We start from the raw sequence: 19,039 nt of genomic DNA on the forward strand, positions 1-19,039 counted from the left end.
TAGCATGTGATAAATCTTTGTTTTATTACTGCTATGCAAAAAAAAACTGACGAATTGAGAACCTCTGATTTGAAGTCGGTTAAAAAGATAGCAAATAAATAGGAATAATTAAGGGCTGTTTACTGGGATAAAGAACTACCCGAAACCATAACCGAAACCAGTCGAAAACTCAAAAGTCAAAACTGTACGTTCATCACAAAAAAAGCACCCCAAAACTTCAAAACCCGTCAAATTCACATTGTCATTCACCGCAATCAACATGTCCCAGATGACGTTATAAAAGAAACGAACTCGCCTTTCCTCCTGATTTATTTATAACGCAGAGTGTACACCGTTCCGACGCATCGATTCATTAAAAAATATATAAGATCATGCGCTCCAAGTCGCCAGAGAAGCGTGGAAGGCAAAAAGTTGTCCAACCGCCGACATACAGAATTGAAAATGAGTACAATCCGGAAGCGATGCCTCAGTATTTTCAGGTTATGTATACGCGATTCTTATAAATTATTTATTACGAACCCTTATTGGTAGGAGCGCGCGTTTTTCTTCTTGCACGAAATACAATGGATGTCCGTCGTCGTCGTTGTGCAGACCAGTGGAATCGATGTAAATTATAGTGCATGCGATTTTAATTGAATGTTTTTCATATGTGACATTTTGCGGTCATTTGCAGTTTGAGAGACAGCTTATTGGTTATTTTGCTTTTTGATGAAAGAACGGGAACTTGACTTACTTTGCAGCACAAGCGCAATTATTGCAACCACAATATTATCTTGTGGTTTTTGTAAAATTTTGTCAATACAAAACCAAAAAATCCTTGTCGTACCTACTGAGTACTGAGTACTTGGGCTACTGACATGAATTTCTGATCAATCCTAAACTTCAATAAACTTAAAAGACGGCGCAAAGTTGTCTCTCTGCCGATATTCTATAGAATATAGTAAAATGTGCTCAAAAACTTTTTGATCTTGTCCCTGAATCCTCCCTCAAGTTTCTTCTATCGCGCTACAAGATCTCGACAAGTTCTACATCCGTATTTCGTACGTAGTTGAAATTTCACGAATACGTGTCATACGAAGCGATTTGCTCCCTCGTTTCTAATTGGAATCGCTAGGATATAGAATGCTCTTCCAGCTTCCGTTTTTCCCTTCATTTTTATTAGCATAGACTTTCAAATCGAAAGTAAATATGCATTTTCTAGGAAGCGCGCTCCTCCTTAGGCTGTATCATAATATGCTGTATCATACTTCATAAACGACCATTTATGAAGTACATTCATTTCATTCATTCATTCAGTGTATGAAATGTTTCGTGTGTAGTCAAAGAAAAATCCAAAAATATATTCATTTATTTTGGTGATAGCTTACAAAATACTTTATGCATTGTTGTTTTCAGTACCTATACTTACCTATAGGTATATAAATTGGTACATAATTTACCCAAATTTTGTGTTCCTGACTAGTTTACCTCCGTTATAAAATGGTAAACTAACAATTTTCACGGCCCCCCATTTCTTTATTTTTATGATAACAATGATACCCCACATGGTAGACTAAGAAAAAAAATCTGTGCCTCAGATTGAAGTAGGTTGAAGCAACGTCTCCAATCGATACACCCTATGGATACACCAATACGAAGCTGAAGTAAAATAGCTGTAAATAAATATACTCTGTTCAGCTTTCCTCAGGTTCAGGTACCCTTATTATGAATGCGAAAGTGTTTGTTTGTTGGTTTGTTGGTTTCTCCTTCAATCACGTCGCAACGGTGCAACGGATTGACGTGATTTTTTGCATGGATATAGATAAAGACTTGGAGAGTGACATAGGCTTTTTATCCCAGAAAATCAAAGAGTTCCACGCGGACGAAGTTGCGGACATCAGCTAGTTTATAATATTCATGTTTTTATGTTAGATTTCAGTGAATATTTTAGAAAGCAGGAAACTAGTTTGGGGCAACCGTCATTCTGCCAGCTCATATGTAATAGTGGTACTTGGCAAGAAGAAACACAGGACTAGCATCCGCAGAAACATGCAGGAACCTTATTACAGAGAAGTATTGATATAAGTTTCATAATACATATCCTAGATAGGTAGGTATTACCCACTAAAGTCATATTATAAAGTTAACGACAGATAACATTCCTCATCATCATCACCATCATCAACTGATAGACGTCCACTGCTGGACATAGGTCTCTTGTAGAGACTTCCACACGCCACGGACTTGCGCCGCCTGAATCCAGCGGCTCCCTGCGACTCGTCTGATGTCGCCCGTCCACCTAGTCTTCCAACTTCCAACACTGCGTCTTCCGGTGCGAGGTTGCCTATCGGTTTTACGAACTATCTGCCCTGCCTATTGCCACTTCAGCTTCGCAACCCGTTGAGCTATGTCGGCTCTCACCATCGCGTGACTCTGAGCTTTCTTATGAGGCCCATAGTTAGCGATCATGTCTTGGATCCATGTGTCATATTATAATCCATAATATGTCAGATGTCAGATAACATTAGCCATTTTAAATATGAATAATGGAGGATAATGTCATTTTTGGCGACCTCCCTGGCGCAGTGGTACCTAAGTGCCGTGGTCTTACAAGTGGGAGGTCGCGGCGGGTTTCGGTTCCTGGCAGGGGCAATTTGGGAATTTATAATTTCGAAATTACCTATGGCATTTAGCGATTTAGCGTTCCGGTACGATGCCGTGTAGAAACCTGTATGGGGTAGGTAGGTATGGCTTTAACAAAACTGGCTTACCTCTGTTAAGTTAACCCGCTTCTATCTTAGACCGCATCATCACTCACCACCTGGTGAGATTGCAGCCAAGAGCTAACTTGTATCTGAGCAAACAATTCCATGTGTTTTAGAGCTTCGTTTTTGAGCTGTATACGAGCATTCGTGATCTACAGCAGTCGAGTTTATGGCTCGCTGTGATGGAACCGAGGTGTTGTGCTCCACCACGTTTGCTCGGTGAAGCCATTATTGATCTTGGAGCGATCTGGACTCAACCACGTAAGTGCTTAAACCTCGCTGCAACGTTTATCTTTGCTTAGGTTTGTGATTCATTCCATTAAACGCTTAAAGGATTTTATGGAGATTTCTTTAGTTGCGGAAAAATTCGGACCCGGTCGCCCATCCCGTACATGACTTGAGTCAACATTGTTTAAACTGCATAATAATCCATTGATATGCGCTGTTGCTACTCGACTTTATCACTCTCAAGTTTTTATATAAAGACTAGCTGATACCCGCGACTTGGTTCGCGTGGATTTACGTCTTTGAAAATCCGGGATAAAAAGTTGCCCATGTCAATGAGATGCAAGCGATCTCTGCACTAAATTTCGTATAAATCGGTTAAACAGTCGGGTCGTGAAAAGCTAGCAGACAGACTGACACACTTTCGCATTTATAATATTAGTATGGATATGGATACTTAGACATGAAGTGAACATCCAGACTATTTTAGATCATCAAGTTTTCCACAAATGGGCACAACTTTGTTTGCCTCGAGATACGACCGCTGGATCAGTTGGGTTTCTGCAAGTAGATGTGTCAATAATATTTAGAGGAGAAATACGCAATATGCCTGCAATAATCAAAGATGACAAGTTGATGGAAGAGTAAGAATCTAAAAGATAGATCTAGATTTTCTTTTGATTTATGACGAACCCACTTTCATCATCATCATCATCATCATGATCAACCCATCACCGGCTCACTACAGAGCACGGGTCTCCTCTCAGAGTGCGAAGGGTTTTGGCCATAGTCTACCACGCTGGCCAAGTGCGGATTAGCAGACTTCACTCATCTTTGAGAACATTATATGGAGAACTCTGAGACATGCAGGTATCCTTACGATGTTTTCCTTCACCGTTAAAGCAAGTGATGTTTAATTAATTAAAACCGAAAAGTTAGAGGTGCATGCCCGGGATCGAATCCCCGACCTTTGATTAGAAGGCGGAAGTCCTAACTATCACAACTTTTACATCTGCACACAGCACCTACCTAATATTCGTGCGAAACTGATTCCGAGGTTTTTATAATAAAGTGCTTTCTTTAACTCAGCAACCTTCTTCTGCCGTTGGGTTCCCAGCAGCAATGTGCCAATTATCTCATTACTATATATGGAGCATTTGGTCTACCGAACGGCTCACTGGGGCAAGGTGATAAGCGCTTTGGGAAACCTCCGAGTACATTTGTCAAGGTCTCCTTTTGCGGTCTCGTGGTAAGTTTATTCATTACTAGATGATGCCAGGATACTTCTTCTAGGTAGATTAAGGTTTGCTAAAAATCCTGTGGAAACTCTTTGATTTTCGGGACAAAAAGTAGCCTAGTGTGTCCATCCCTGGGGGTGCATATAATATATATAAAATTCAAAGTCCTGACTGACTGACTGACTGATTCGCCCTTAAGGGTGGTAAAATAGGGGATGAAAGTTTGTATTGGAAAGTTTTAATTATTGTTAACTTGAAATTTGGAAGGTAGGTTCTTTACAGGATCTAGGTACCTAGGTGTGACCTGAAAAACGGTTTGCGATTAGATAGGCTGTCATAGTTCAGGAGTGAACCCGTTTTTGATGCTAGTTGAACCGCAGCTTTGATATTTGTGTAATAATAACTTATAATTGGCAGCTGTAAGCGCAAACTTTGTGACACAGTTGCGCCACTCTGAGCCGCTGTTAGCGATGTCTAGAGACTGCTACAAGTAGTGGACAAGATTTTTCATAAATTTTATATGGTGTTTGCGCAAACTGGATGTTCGACTGGCCGCATTAAGGCACAGTGGCCATTGTATGCCTACTAGCCAAATGCGTTACTGGTTCATCCTTACTTGGGTGCAGGCGTCCAGCCACAATCGCTTCGTATAAAAACTGGTAACTACCTCTTAGAGTTTAAGGAGCCCAATCCGACGATCAATCTGGATTGGAGTACGCAACCAAGAACATTATACAAGGGAATAACATACTTTAAGTGAATATTATATAGGTAGAAAATGTAGGTAATATATTAGGGTAAATGGATATATTAGGATATGATATTATGTACTAGAGTATATTATATTAGGCTCAGATGACTCAGTTTATTTTATTATTTATAATATTATATCTATTATAAGAATTCATGTGTGTATGCTCGCTCGTCCATTACCTGTAAATTCGCGCATCGATCATCCCGTAGAATTGATATACAGTTGTTTTCGATACTTACTTGAAGGTGGTCTTCAAATAAATAAAATTCATACCAATATTATAAATGCGAAAGTGTGTCTGTCTGTCTGTCTGTCTGCTAGCTTTTCACGGCCCAACCGTTCTACCGATTTTGATGAAATTTGGTATAGAGTTAGCTTATAGGTATCCTGGGAAAGGACATAGGCTATTTTTATCCCGGAAAAAAGAAGAGTTCCCACGGGATTTCAAAAAAACCAAGATCCACGCGGACAAAGTCGCGGGAATCATCTAGTGTTTGATAAAATAGTACGGATGGACACGGAAAATTTTCTATAACGAAATTTACAAAAAGTTGTATTTCAGGCTAAAACTGCAACACTGCATCGTAATAATAATCCAGTGTATTGTGAAAAAATGTCAATGGTAGAAATGTTTCCAAACATGAGTCAGTTTATTCGCTTTGAAGTTTGCTCTGCTGAGGGATGTTTCAATCGAGTTTTAGCTTGCGCTCATTTAAAGTTGGGGCAGATATCACACGATGGCGAAAATGGTAATACAAAACTATTTAATGAAGATTTTACACAACTTAAAGCCTTATAGTACGCGACAGATCGAGATCGCAATCGGGGTGCGGATGCCCCAAACACCCGCACAGTCCCCTCGGTAACCCGGTGCGGGGTCCGTCCCTCGCCTCATACCTCGATTGGCATCTCGACTTGTAGCGTGCTATAGATACATACCTAAGCCAATGCACCGACACTATAGGAGTTTTGAAATGGGTGTTTTTGGCTTCGTATATTCTATACTACGCTATAGTGTGTAACTACATAATATCTTCTAAATATATAAAAGGAAAAGGTGACTGACTGACTGACTGACGGATCTATCAACGCTCAGCTCAAACTACTGGACGGATCGGGCTGAAATTTGGCATGCAGATAGCTATTATAACGTAGGCATCCGCTAAGAAAGGGTTTTTGAAAATTGAACTCCTAAGGGGGTGAAAAAGGGGTTTGATATTTGTGTAGTCCACATGAACGAAGTCGCGGGCATAAGCTAGTTATATTCTAAGTATAGGCTTACAGACTACTCCGATTTTCTTTTTGTTACATTATCAAAATCCATCTAGAAGTTAGTTGCGTAAGTATGAGGTAACCAGACACACATACTGCTAAATTACAATTTAAGTATTTGTTGTCTAAGGTTTCTTGCCAACATTTGGGCCATCGCTCATTCACATGTATGGTACATCATTTACGGGAACCCTCGGTCCGACTGGAGAAGATGGACCCTATCATCGTGGAGCCTTACTTGTGGCGCTCAACACAGTTGTGCCGTTTTATCAGCAGGCCCTCAGAAGCATTAATGTAGAACCAGTAGCTCCAATAAAACCAGTTAATATTTAGTTTTCATATTTTTAAAGCTTCGATCCATAGAATTCAAGCGTTTATGTATGTTGTTGGTAGTCAGAAAATATCTACTTATGAAAAATTCGTGCTCGCGTCTTGTTACTAAAATGGTCATAAATACAAGAATAAGTCTCGCAAATTGCTAATGCGCGTGGCTGTCATTTTAGTGATGTCACCACTAGACTGAAGTTTCGAGCTGAAGGTATATTTTACTTAAATATACGTCAAATGACGTCATTTCGATGTTAATGAGACATGGTTCCAGCGCAATAGCAATTTGCGGGACATATACGCTGGCAGAAATTGTGCCATATAAAATTACAGTTAATTTTGTGCATTCGAAGCGCCCCACCGAGCGTACCGGGCGATTAACACTGCGTCAAATAGTCCTCTTTTTGACTTTAAATATTAAGATCCGAGTACACCCATAGGACACAATATTTTATTTTTACTATCAGATTTTTCAACTCTACACTCGTTTTTATTATCCTATATTTTGCTTTACTTACTCACTTCTTTTCAGATATGTTACCTATATGATTGTTCTCAAGCGCAAGACTATTTTGACTGTTTTAATATTGTAATAAAAAAATCGTTTAAAAGCTAGATCCTATCCTAGTTTTTGGTGAATCCTATACTAATTCTGCGCAATTTAAATATTTTTTTCAAGGAACAGCTATGGATAGTGGAAGATTTTTGTTTGTTTTGTCCCATTTTCGAAGTATCGGCGTTGGACCGAAGGATAGCTGGCAAATTATGTGGCGTTGCAATAACGATGGGTGAAATACCTTGTGATAATAAAGGCGATGAAGGTACCTACATGTATTTTTATTATTTTATTAGTGTTTTTTCCTACACTTCAAAGAAATTACTAAATAATTTGAAATACATATCAAAAATTGCGTAACCAGCAGGAATCGAACCTGCATCTTCTGGGTTCGCGCCCGATGCCTTGACCACTCGGCCACGGTTTCGCTTACTGCCAGTGACGAAATTTGTGATACGAACGTTGTACCTACATGTATATTGTTTAGGAAAGTGATTATATATTACGTAACTTAGTTAATTCATCATGATAAACCTATCCCGGCTCACTAATGAGCACAGGTCTTCTTTCAGAAGGGCTTAGGCCTTAGTTTGCCACGCTGGTCAAGTGCGAATTGGCAGGCTTCACACACTTTTTGAGAAGATTATCGAGAGCTCACAGGCAGGCAGGTTTCCTCACGACGCTTTCCTTCCAATTAACATGGACAGACATTGTATGGTTCTGTTCCTTTCACCTTGCACAAAATGACACTTCTGTAAATAAATTAGCTATAATTAATTATACGATATAAAATTAAGTAAATTGTAATAAATTTTTGTAGTTCTGAAAATTAAATAAAGTTTAAAAAAGTCTCTGACATCTTGTCAGGGATGCGGTGACACTTGTCATAGCGACAAGTTAGAAATTATTTAAAAAAAAAACCTCCCGAATAATAGGCCGATGTGTTAACCACTAAGTTATCACCGGTTTACTTAATATTAAGTACCCCAAAATAGCTTAAAAAAATACAAGACTTCTTCGCGGTTAATAGCTTGGTGTCAAAAGGGCTAGTTCATTTTTTGCGCAAAGGTTCAGCCTGTCGGTCAAGCGCGGAAATGGAGCCAGTAGTATTCAGTATCATTTGAGGCGGGCATGATTTGTACAGTAGACAAGCTAGCTAACATTTCCTTTAAAAACTCATTTAATTTACAGAATTTAACGACGCGATGAATGAAATAAGTAAGTATTCTATATTTTCAACTGTTTTTAAATAAATGTGTTTGTGTGACGGATGCCTAAATTACAGACAGACATTTTTTGTTTGACATTGACAGAGAGTTTTGACATTTCACATTATTACAGACCAAGGATACAACGATGTATATGAAGTACTAGCTTATGCCCGCGACTTCCGCGTAAACTACACAAATTTCGAACTCCCATTCTACCTCCTCCATCATCATCATCATTATCAACCGATAGACGTCCACAGCTGGACATGTCTCTTGTAGGGACTCCTCAAAAATCTTTCAAAAATCCTTTCTCAGCGGATGTCTATCTTATAATAGCTATCTGCATGCCAAATTTCAGCGCGATCCGTCCAGTTGTTTGAGCTGTGCGTTGATAGATCAGTCAGTCAGTCAGTCAGTCAGTCAGTCAGTCAGTCAGTCACCTTTTCCTTTTATATATTTAAGACTATCCACTGTACGGGTCGTGGGTACCCAAATAATAATTATACTGTTGACTTATTCTTTACACTTCATTTTTTTTTATCAAGGAGGTCGTAAGAAGCATTACACAGGTTGTTTGGAAGTATTTAAGAGTCAACCGGTTTATGGATACTTGGATTTTTGTAACGCTTTTCCTGTTCTTCAGTTTGCTACGACACTTCCAGACTTCAGATTCAGAATGTACAGAAATAATATGGTCCACGGCATTGTCACTGACTTGGTATTCTTTTTCCAGTAATTGTAGACAAATCAAATTTTTTGCCGACATCAAGGTTTTTTTTTAAAATTCAGATACAAGTTAGCCCTTGACTGCAATCTCACCTGGTGGTAAGTGACAGTCTAAGATGGAAGCGGGCTAACCTGGAAGGGGTAGGTATGGCAGTTTTTAATAAACCCATGCCCCTTTTGGTTTCTACACGGCATCGTACCGGAACGCTTTATCGCTTGGCGGCACGGCTTTGCCGGTAGGGTGGTATCTAGCCGTGGCCGAAGCCTCCGACCAGACCAGACCAGAAATTTAGTAATTATTAAATTCCAAATCCCTGCCAGGAATCGAACCCGGGATCTCCCACTAATAAGGCTACAGCGCTTACCACAGCGCCAGGGAGGTCGTCAAAACTTACTTTTATGCTTAGTTAGTTGTCATTATTTTGTTCAAACACACAAGAATACTGAATATCGTCCAATTTTCTTATCAGTAGGCAAGTAAATACCTTACTTGCACTTGAAAACTGAATCGATTCGATCTCAATCTCGTCTATTTGACCAAACTTCAAGCATGCAAGTAAATTAAACGACTTTCACATTAACATTCAATGCTTAAGCTATCTCTATACAAATTAGATGATGCCGCCACATCATCCACATGAATTTGGTTTTGTTTAATCCTATGAGAACTCTTTTAAACCCGGGATGCAAGTTATCTCTGTACCAAATTACTTCAAAATCTCTTTCACGGATGGGTCGTGAAAAGCTGACAGATAGACACACTTTCGTATTTATAAATTTAATATAGGTAAGTACATTAAGTTGAATTATGATGATTAATTTAATGTTTACAGTAGTAAAGCTTTCGTTGTACAGAATTTTGCGATAAGCGAAGTAGAACGTCGATTAAAGAACTTTGACTACTCTACCCCGAATGAGCTCATTGAACAACTGAACAAGGCTTTAGACGAAGCCTCCGGCAACATTGTAAAGTTTCTAGACATCGTGCAATATTCAACCCCGAGCGGTATTTGCGGTGGAGATAACATCAGGCTGCAACAGTATACTACCGAGTTAGATCTGAAACAGTTGGCTTTTCAGAAGGAGGAAATTGTAAGACTTTGCTAATATAGGTACCTACTTACTATAGGTATAATGATGGATTTGGTTGTAGCGTGTAGTTAACTAACAAGAGGTGATAGCTTAGTAATAATTAAGACGTCGGCCTCGTATTCGAGGGGTCGGGTGTTCGACCTCTAACTTTTTGGAGTTATGTGTAGATATAGGCACACGATTGACCACAACCACACCTGATGTGGCCTAAGATAGGACGCGTTTACTACTAGATGCCTATTTAGGTAGTCTTGTTTAAAGAAATTATATATCACCTGCTTCAATGGTGAAGGAAAAATACCAAATGTCAAGTTTGTAGGCTTTATAGATCCTGAGATTTCGTCATTAGCAAGTCAGTCAGTCAGTCAGTGAGCGAGTGGTATTTCGCTTCTATATATAATATATTTGCTTTTTTAATATTTTATATATATATTTTATTTTTATATATTTTATTATATATATTTTATTTTATATTTTATATATAATATATATAATAGAATATGCTGCATACAAACGAAAATATTTTAAAACCACGTCGTGTTTAAGAATCCTCATCATGGAAACTGATCAGCTAGCGCAAAGACTCGGCCCTTGCACAGATTAGCGAAATATGGCAAACTCTTCTTTAGTAAGAAATTGATAGTCATCAAATGTCACGTCATCATTTACTTACAAACTGAAGTCTTTGTTAGAACCATCTAGGGCTTATAGTCTATTTTTTAATCTCAGAGACAAAATGACAGCTAGAAATCATGGTCGTTGCCAGGAATTGGCGCAATTTTCTATTTTAACACCAAAATAATGAAAACGAGGTAGGTCACAACAAAATTTTACGTTTTAAAGTAGGTACTTTTTAAATAAGAAAAGTTGAGTGAGATGAAATGTGTAATTACGAGATCAAAACGTAGCACTAATCAGATATTATTTAAAAGATTTAAAGAATCCCGACTAATATTATAAAGGCGAAAGTTTGTATGTGTGTGTGTGTGTATGTTTGTTACTCCTTCGCGCAAAAACTACTGGACGGATTTGGCTGAAATTTGGAATGGAGATACATTTTACCCTGGATTAAGACATAGGCTACTTTTTATCCCGGAAAATCAAAGAGTTCCCGCGGGATTTTGAAAAACGTAAATCGACGCGGGCGAAGTCGCGGGCATCAGCTAGTAATTAATAACAAAAAAAAAATACAAAAATAATTCAAGGAATTTTTCAATAGTATATAAAACTCATAAATTGAGAATCAGCCCATACTTATTTCATTTGAATTGGAATTATTTTCAACACATTTTGTTATAACACATCTTGATAGTAGGTACACCTACAATAATATTTATCGGTAGGTAAGTATCGATTGCACCACATCACTATTAAAGAGCCGTAAAAAAACAGGCAACACACGAAACGTTATTTTATCTCAGGCATTATAAAATAGACTATAGTTTTAGTACTTCTTTACAATAACGTAGGTATATTATTGTATCACGTAAAATACAAATAGATTTTCCAAATAAAGTTTCAATAAAGAGTTCAAGACAAGCTTATTGGTTAAGTACATATTAACGAGAACTCGTAGCGAAGAAAGAAGAAAATAATAAACTACAAAGCATAGGTACATCAAACGATACCATTGAAATGCAAAGCCTTATATTTTTCTAGTTAACAAGGGCTTTCGACTTCGAAAAGAAGGGGATTTTTCTTTCAAACTTAACAGCTAGGTAGTAAGTTTTGATATCATAAATTTTGCTCAGCACTTTTTCTGCAATTTAAAAAAAATAGTTATTATACTACCATATGGGTTACTGAATGCAAAGCCGACCGTTTCCATAAGAATTTGTACTTCGATGTAAAATGTAGTACATACCTAAATTAGTTATACGTTTTGCTATCATTTGCTGTTAAGTAGAGGAGTTGGTAATTGAGAGTATCTTATGTAAATCGGTTGAATGGTTAATTTAAACGGATGGGCATTTAAGAATCCCGTGGGAACTCTTTTATTTCCTGGGATGAAAAGTAGCCTATGTTCCGGATGTAAGCTTACTCTGTACCAAATTTTATCAAGATCGGTAAAATGGTTGGGTCGTGAAAAGCTAGCGGACAGACATACAAACACACTTTCGCATTTATAATATTAGTTAGTATGGATATATGAATTATAAATGTAATTATTAATACATTTTTGCTAGGAAAAGATACAGCAGCAAATATCACGCAAATTCATAAGCAGCTCAACGTTAAATCTCGTACCATCATGCGGCAAAGGAGTTGGAGATAACAGCACTGTCACAAAGAAGACAGTTAAATATTATCTATTGGAAACGTACAACTTAGCAGAAAATCTGACGAAGCTAATGTATAAAGTAAGAATTACTACTTATTAAACTGCTTTCCTATTATTTTGTCGTTGAATTCTGATGCATATATTATTATATAAGTATAAAGGAAAACTCATTAAGTATCATTGGGGAAATAATAATTAATGACTTTTGCCTTTACACCCACTAAATATTATATACCTGCTTTCATCGACGAGCTACCCGTGCACCCATTGGCTTCTCCCACCAGTGGGTGAGAAGGGAATTCGTATTTCCCCGTACACCCACTATGTTAGGGTTGGACTTAAATGTTAAAATATGTCGATACATCGTATCGATAAATAGATACAAAATAGTTAAATTTACATAAGTAGTAAGTAGTAGTACGCTTTTTAAGACTTTAGAGTAGGAAAAGGAAACAACAAAGTATTATTTTTCGCGCATTCAAGATTATTTTTTATTATTTAATTATTATTATTTATTTGTTATACTTATAGATTATTGAAAATTTCAAAATCTAAGTATAATTTTTCAATTTATGGCCATGAATTTTGTCCTTCGTATAAAAATGCAGCAAGCAAGGAAGGATATAATAAAATTTTATATTTTATAATAATAGTTTTTTAATAAAGTGTTATGTTTTAACAATTTCGTATTTATTTGTCGATACTATATGTATCGACATATTTTTACATTTATTTCCTACCCACGCAGTGGGTGTACGGGGAAATACGAATTCCCTTTTCACCCACTGGTGGGAGAAGCCAGTGGGTGCACGGGTAGCTCGTTAATTTATCAACCGGAAATTGGAGGTTCCTCTTGACAGACAAGTTAACCCACTATTTTTTGCGCAGAATTTCGATGGCTGGCCTGATATTATAGTATGGCTTTTGAATGGAGGTTCGAGAGTGGCTTATACAAAAATATCTGCAGCGGACGTGATCCATTCGGTGATACCAGAGCAAAGTGGCAAAGACTGTGGACGAATTCAAAGCGTTTATATAAAGGTTCTATTTATTTACTGACGATTGAAATAAATACTCCTCGGTGTAAAAATATTTATATATTTTTAAATATTTATATTTATAAACATAAATTTCAATTTTCTAGATCATCAATTTCTCTCTTTATATACCCCTAAGCTGCCATAAACTGCCATATCACTTCCAGGATAGCCCGCTTTTATCTTAGTCTGCATCATCACATACCTCCAGGTGAGATTGCAGTCAAAGACTAACTTGTATCTGAAAAAAAATTACATAGTGTCACAGGAATGTAAACAAATAAATAAAACGTTGATTGACCAACAAATTACACAAGGAACAAAAGAGAGAATAGCAAAATAAAACAAATACTACTATACAATCACTACCTCTATATTATTAATTATAAATGTGAAAGTGTGTTTGTTTGTTGGTTTGTCCTTCAATCACGTGACAACGGAGCAATAAATTAAATAATAATAATTTATTATTAATTAATTAATAAAAAATTAAATTTTTAATATAAATATATATATATATATATTTATATTAAAAATTTAATTTATATATATATATATATAAATTAATATATATATATATATATATATATATATATATATATAATATATATATATATATATATATATATATATATATGCATTTAAATTAAATATTTAATATATTTAATTAAATTTTTATATTTATTTATTATTAAGACCGTTTTTAATATTTTTTATTATAAATATAAAATGTTAACGGATCGACGTGATTTTTTGCATGGGTATAGTTTAAGACCTGGAAAGGGACATAGGCCGAAAAATCAAAGAGTTCCCATGGGATTTTTAAAAACCTAAGTAAATCCACGCGTGCGAAGTCGCGGGCATCAGCTAGTAATATAATATACCTAACAAATAAAACAAAACGTCTTCGCACAAGACAATCCAGGCGCGGGTGTAATGCATCAGCAGCCGCGCGCGAACTTTTTCCATGTGTAAAGGCCCTGGGTTGCCATATAATTGCCTATACCCTATTTGGGAAAACGAGTTAATAGGGAAGTACAGTACGCGGCCAAAAGTTATGAACATCGGTCTTTAGAATGACATTTCAGGTTTGTAGAGCGTTGTCTCTGTCACTCATACCCATATGACGTTTTGTCGGGCTCAATGACCGAGACAGTGCTCTACAAATCTGCTGTCTCCTTCTAAAGATCGATGTTCATCACTTTTGGCCGCGTACTGTGAGAAACCGCACGTCATTGGTCGCAGATCGGTTAAATACACGAGCAAAAGCAGGTGTTAGGTATACTGTGGTTATAATATCAGTGTGGTTAATGGGCCATCTCTTTATGGCCATATATTTATTTCAGCCACTCAAATGTCCAAAGCATGTCAACACGCTAGCTACAGGCTGCCACTGTATCGCGGGTAAAGTGGAGCTACTGTTGTGGATGGGCCTGTACCGACAAAGATCCGCGTTCGAGTCCTGTCTGCCGATCGGGTACCATCTTAAATTGAAGGAATACGACATGTGTATAAAAACTACTGCCATGGTATATGTAATAATCCATTCGCACATTCATCTTAACCCATTTTCAGCGCACTATTGATCACGGGCTCACTCAAAATGAGAAGGTTTTAGGTCATAAGTCACCACACAGACCAGTGCAAATGGCACATTTCACACACCATTGAAAAGATTATGAAAAAGTCTCAAGCATGCAGGTTTCCTCGCGATGATTTCCGTCGCCTTCAAAGAAAGCTATTTTTAATTAGATTAAGTTAGAGGTGCGTGTCCAGGATCGAACTTCGGACTCCCTGAATAGGTGGTTTCCTATTATCCCTTGTTTATGTTATAACTAGCGAGCCGCCCCGGCTTCGCATGGGTGGCAATGTAGATACTTATGTAGTGTCACTTCCATACTAATAATATTATAAATGCGACCACCGCCGCCTCCGTCTCGTCTTGTTGCGCGTAATATTTGTTAATTTTCGATGGAAGCTTCCGACATTTTGTTCAAATATCGTCATATTTCAACAAATTAACACAAACCAATATTAAACTTTACCTATGAAACTTCCTCTTGAATTACTCTATCTATTGGTGGAGACCGCATTAAAATCCGTTACGTAGTTTAAAAGATCTACCCGTTCAAACATACAGACAGACAGACGGCGGGGAGCGACTTTATTTTATACTATGTAGAGATGCGGATTATCAATATTTTTACATGGCGATTCACAACAACTCTCAAGCTATAGATAATAGCATCTGGCTCCAGATCCTCAACAAAAACAAACGGTACTTCACGCTGGAACAGCTTCTTACCATGTATCAAGCTCAAGTTCGATCGTGTATGGAGTGTCAAAACCGATCAGGGGTACGGTTTTGATAAAACTGTCATACCCCTTCCAAGTTAGCCCGCTTCCATCTTAGGCTAAATCATCACTTACCACCAGGTGAGATCACAGTCTGTGTCTGCTGAAAAAGTCTGTCAGTGAGATGACTTGTATCGGAATAAAAAAAATTACACCTTCATATTTTTTTTTCAAATAATTGTAATACTTTAGCGAACCTTGTTCGTTGTAATTGTCGACCGTGGCGTATCATGTTTAACAATAAAATTAATTAATTACCTATCAATAAATTATTGTAGCGTTAAATGAAAACAATTAGGTACTTAGTACCACATTAAAGCGCGCAAAGCTGCTTTCGAACAAAGGTGTTTTAATTGATATCGGCCATCAAATGCGGTCATGCATGGCTGTGTAAACGAGTAATACGTACCTACAAGCTTTTTGCAGGAGCGGAGGTTTTATACTCGTCATTACTGGGAGTTAAGTACGAAGTAAAAAACCGGCCAAGTGCGAGTCAGGCTCGCGCAACGAGGGTTCCGTAATTCAGTCGTATTTTTTCTCACTTGATATAGTTACCTTACTTCGAAAATTGAAAATACTAATTATTAGTTTATGACCACAATTTAATTTTTTTTGTGTGATGTAACCCCAAATTCACGGTTTTCAGATTTTTCCCCGAATTTCTGCTATAAGACCTACCTACCTGCCAAATTTCATGATTCTAGGTCAACGGGAAGTAGGTACGCTGTAGGCTCTTGACAGACCGACAGACAGACAACAAAGTGATCCTATAAGGGTTCCGTTTTTCCTTTTGAGGTACGGAACCCTAAAAATGGATAAAATAAAAGAAATTTTCTGTTTTTTACCAGGAGATAAAGTTAAATGTGTTATTGTTTTGTTATTCTATAGATGTTGGAGTGTCGAGCTTTCATTTACAAAGGGAAAATAAGCAGCAGTTTCAATGGACTTGAGTCTCTTCAAACTTTTGTAAGAATAAATGCATTGAATAGTGTCAAAGAAACGAAGGTGGGTGTTATTACTTGTAGTGATGAGTACCATTAACTAAAATAATCGCTAACTGCTTCGTCTATTTTCTGAGGGTGAGTGGGTGTTGCGACTTTTGAAAACAATGAACAGTATTTATTATTAGTACATTATTGCAAAGGCCGAGAAGTAGACAATTGCCATTTCACGCCGAGGCATGTATAGTGCTTTTCTCAAAAGTATGCAGGGAAATAAAACACACTTTTTATATTATAGGTATGTACATTAAATTTAATTTAACATGAATTGTACATTTCAGCATGGAATAAATTGCCCATAATGTAGATGGCTTTTTAATTTTAGCAATCTCATTAAAATACGCCAAAAATACTGTTTCGGAGAAAATTTTCACTTTTTAAAATTTTCATAATGTAGGTACTTTCATGTATTTTTCTTTTGACTTCGCTGGAAGCAGCTTTTCCATTGCCAATTTGGTTTCTGATCTTAAATCTGGTGGAGTACAATCAATCTCAATTTCACTCTCTGAACCGTGGGAACTCATTTTAATTATTATTAAATTTATATTTATTAAGTAGATACCTACTAACTACTACTAAATAACAACTCAAGACTAATTTTCAGCTTTTGCCGCCAATTTTTTTAATCATCTGTGCCGACAGGCAAGCGCATTTATGGCTATACAGCCACGTAAACGCAATTTGTACTAAGCAAAGAGACTATGGTATGCCAAGAATGACAAAAGAGATCCGATCAAAGAGTATTTAATAACCCTAGCACGCCGTTTCATACGACATTGCAGGAGCGTTGTAATGTTCCAAATTCAAAAAACGCTCCTGCAATGGATTTGATTTTCTTTGTCCGAAAATTTGATACTTCGCGTGTTCTTTTTTCGAAAATAATGACAATATTGCATGCATGCATGTTTGAGAAAAATATTATATTATTCAAGAATATATATATACAATAAATATACATTCTAATATTTTATAGTATGAAACTCAATCGAACGGAACTGTAATGATTTGTGCATCCGTTTTTCGGTTACGTAGTTTTTACTTTCCGGGAATCGAAAACATACTTGCGCTCTTTATTCATTACCGAGTCTTATGATGCAACTGAAATTCCTTTATGGGGCTTCGGGGTTGCGTGACAATGGCATGGCACGTAAGCGATGTACCTACTCTGGTGTGGTAAGTTTTTGAAATATTAAGGTGGTCCAATGAAAGCGCTGGTCCAATGATTGCAACCTTTTCCTATGTCATAAGCTACCATACAAATGGTTCTATGACTACTTCTGAATTTATTTTCATCGGATCGTATGAGTGCGTAACCGCCCTTACGGTAAATCTGTTACCCATCCAGTTACCAATTTAAATCAATGTGGCTTAATCATCAGCAATCTACTGAATATGCTTTTGCAAGTGGAATGCCAAACCACCCTTATACATTTTTATCTTTCGATCAGGTTAATAATTAATTATTTACAGTATGTGCCTACATATTTAAGTGGGCCTGGAAATGTGAGTATTATAAATGAAGTTACTTATTTACTTTATTGTTCTGGACCAACGCAACAATGCCACGAATCACGGTCCAATTAACCTTGTATTGAAATGTTGAAATGTCTATAGATGTATTCGATAATTAATTACTTAATTATGGCGACCGATGATATTGTAATATCTTAACTAGGTAAGTAATTGTATAAAATTTTGTGAAAATAAACTTATAAGCTGATCCCGAGAGATCCAAGATCCAAGTTCAATAGTTTCTAGAGGATGGCGAACTGTTTATAAAAAAAAAAAAAAGTGCATCGTGGTCACGAGCGATATACATCCACAGCTGGACAAAAGTCTCCTACGAGAATCTCCACAAAATATTATAATATTATTGTGCATATTGCATCTAAACAAACAACAGTCGCAATCCACGATTATCTAGATGTATTAGGTCCTTACATATGAAATTGGCGTTTTGTCGTACTGGCTACTAGGGAAGGGTTAGCAAAAAAACATATCGGGTATGTGTAAATACAAAATAATTAATCTCGAATGAAAATGATTTAATCCTAACGTAGCTCTTAAATTACTCCACTGACATGTCTGCATCATTTTTAGAGTAATCATCATCTTTATTATAATCACAGCTGCTTTCCCATATAAAAATTGAACATGTTCTAAAATATACCTACTACAGACTTAAAAACTTAAAAGAATATTAGGTGTTTTCATTACCTG

General features: G+C 36.9%; 1 protein-coding gene across 1 annotated transcript in view; it reads left to right on the forward strand.

Annotated features, from left to right (window-relative positions):
• The first annotated feature begins 216 nt into the window (after window positions 1-216).
• The window catches only part of LOC117995734 (otoferlin-like), a 37,240-nt gene continuing 18,417 nt past the window's right edge, over window positions 217-19,039 (forward strand). The window contains exons 1-15 of the mRNA XM_069508825.1: window positions 217-479; window positions 1,912-2,052; window positions 2,861-3,005; window positions 3,460-3,613; window positions 4,059-4,218; window positions 5,524-5,710; window positions 6,364-6,554; window positions 7,240-7,381; window positions 8,308-8,334; window positions 8,873-9,045; window positions 9,909-10,145; window positions 12,332-12,505; window positions 13,315-13,467; window positions 14,810-14,992; window positions 16,707-16,823. Coding sequence (XP_069364926.1) covers window positions 372-479; window positions 1,912-2,052; window positions 2,861-3,005; window positions 3,460-3,613; window positions 4,059-4,218; window positions 5,524-5,710; window positions 6,364-6,554; window positions 7,240-7,381; window positions 8,308-8,334; window positions 8,873-9,045; window positions 9,909-10,145; window positions 12,332-12,505; window positions 13,315-13,467; window positions 14,810-14,992; window positions 16,707-16,823 — 2,292 coding nt within the window. The 5' untranslated portion in view covers window positions 217-371. The remainder of the gene's footprint in view (window positions 480-1,911; window positions 2,053-2,860; window positions 3,006-3,459; window positions 3,614-4,058; window positions 4,219-5,523; window positions 5,711-6,363; window positions 6,555-7,239; window positions 7,382-8,307; window positions 8,335-8,872; window positions 9,046-9,908; window positions 10,146-12,331; window positions 12,506-13,314; window positions 13,468-14,809; window positions 14,993-16,706; window positions 16,824-19,039) is intronic.

The sequence above is a fragment of the Maniola hyperantus genome, chromosome Z, assembly GCF_902806685.2.
Source record: "Maniola hyperantus chromosome Z, iAphHyp1.2, whole genome shotgun sequence".
Taxonomy (NCBI): Eukaryota; Metazoa; Arthropoda; class Insecta; order Lepidoptera; family Nymphalidae; genus Maniola; species Maniola hyperantus.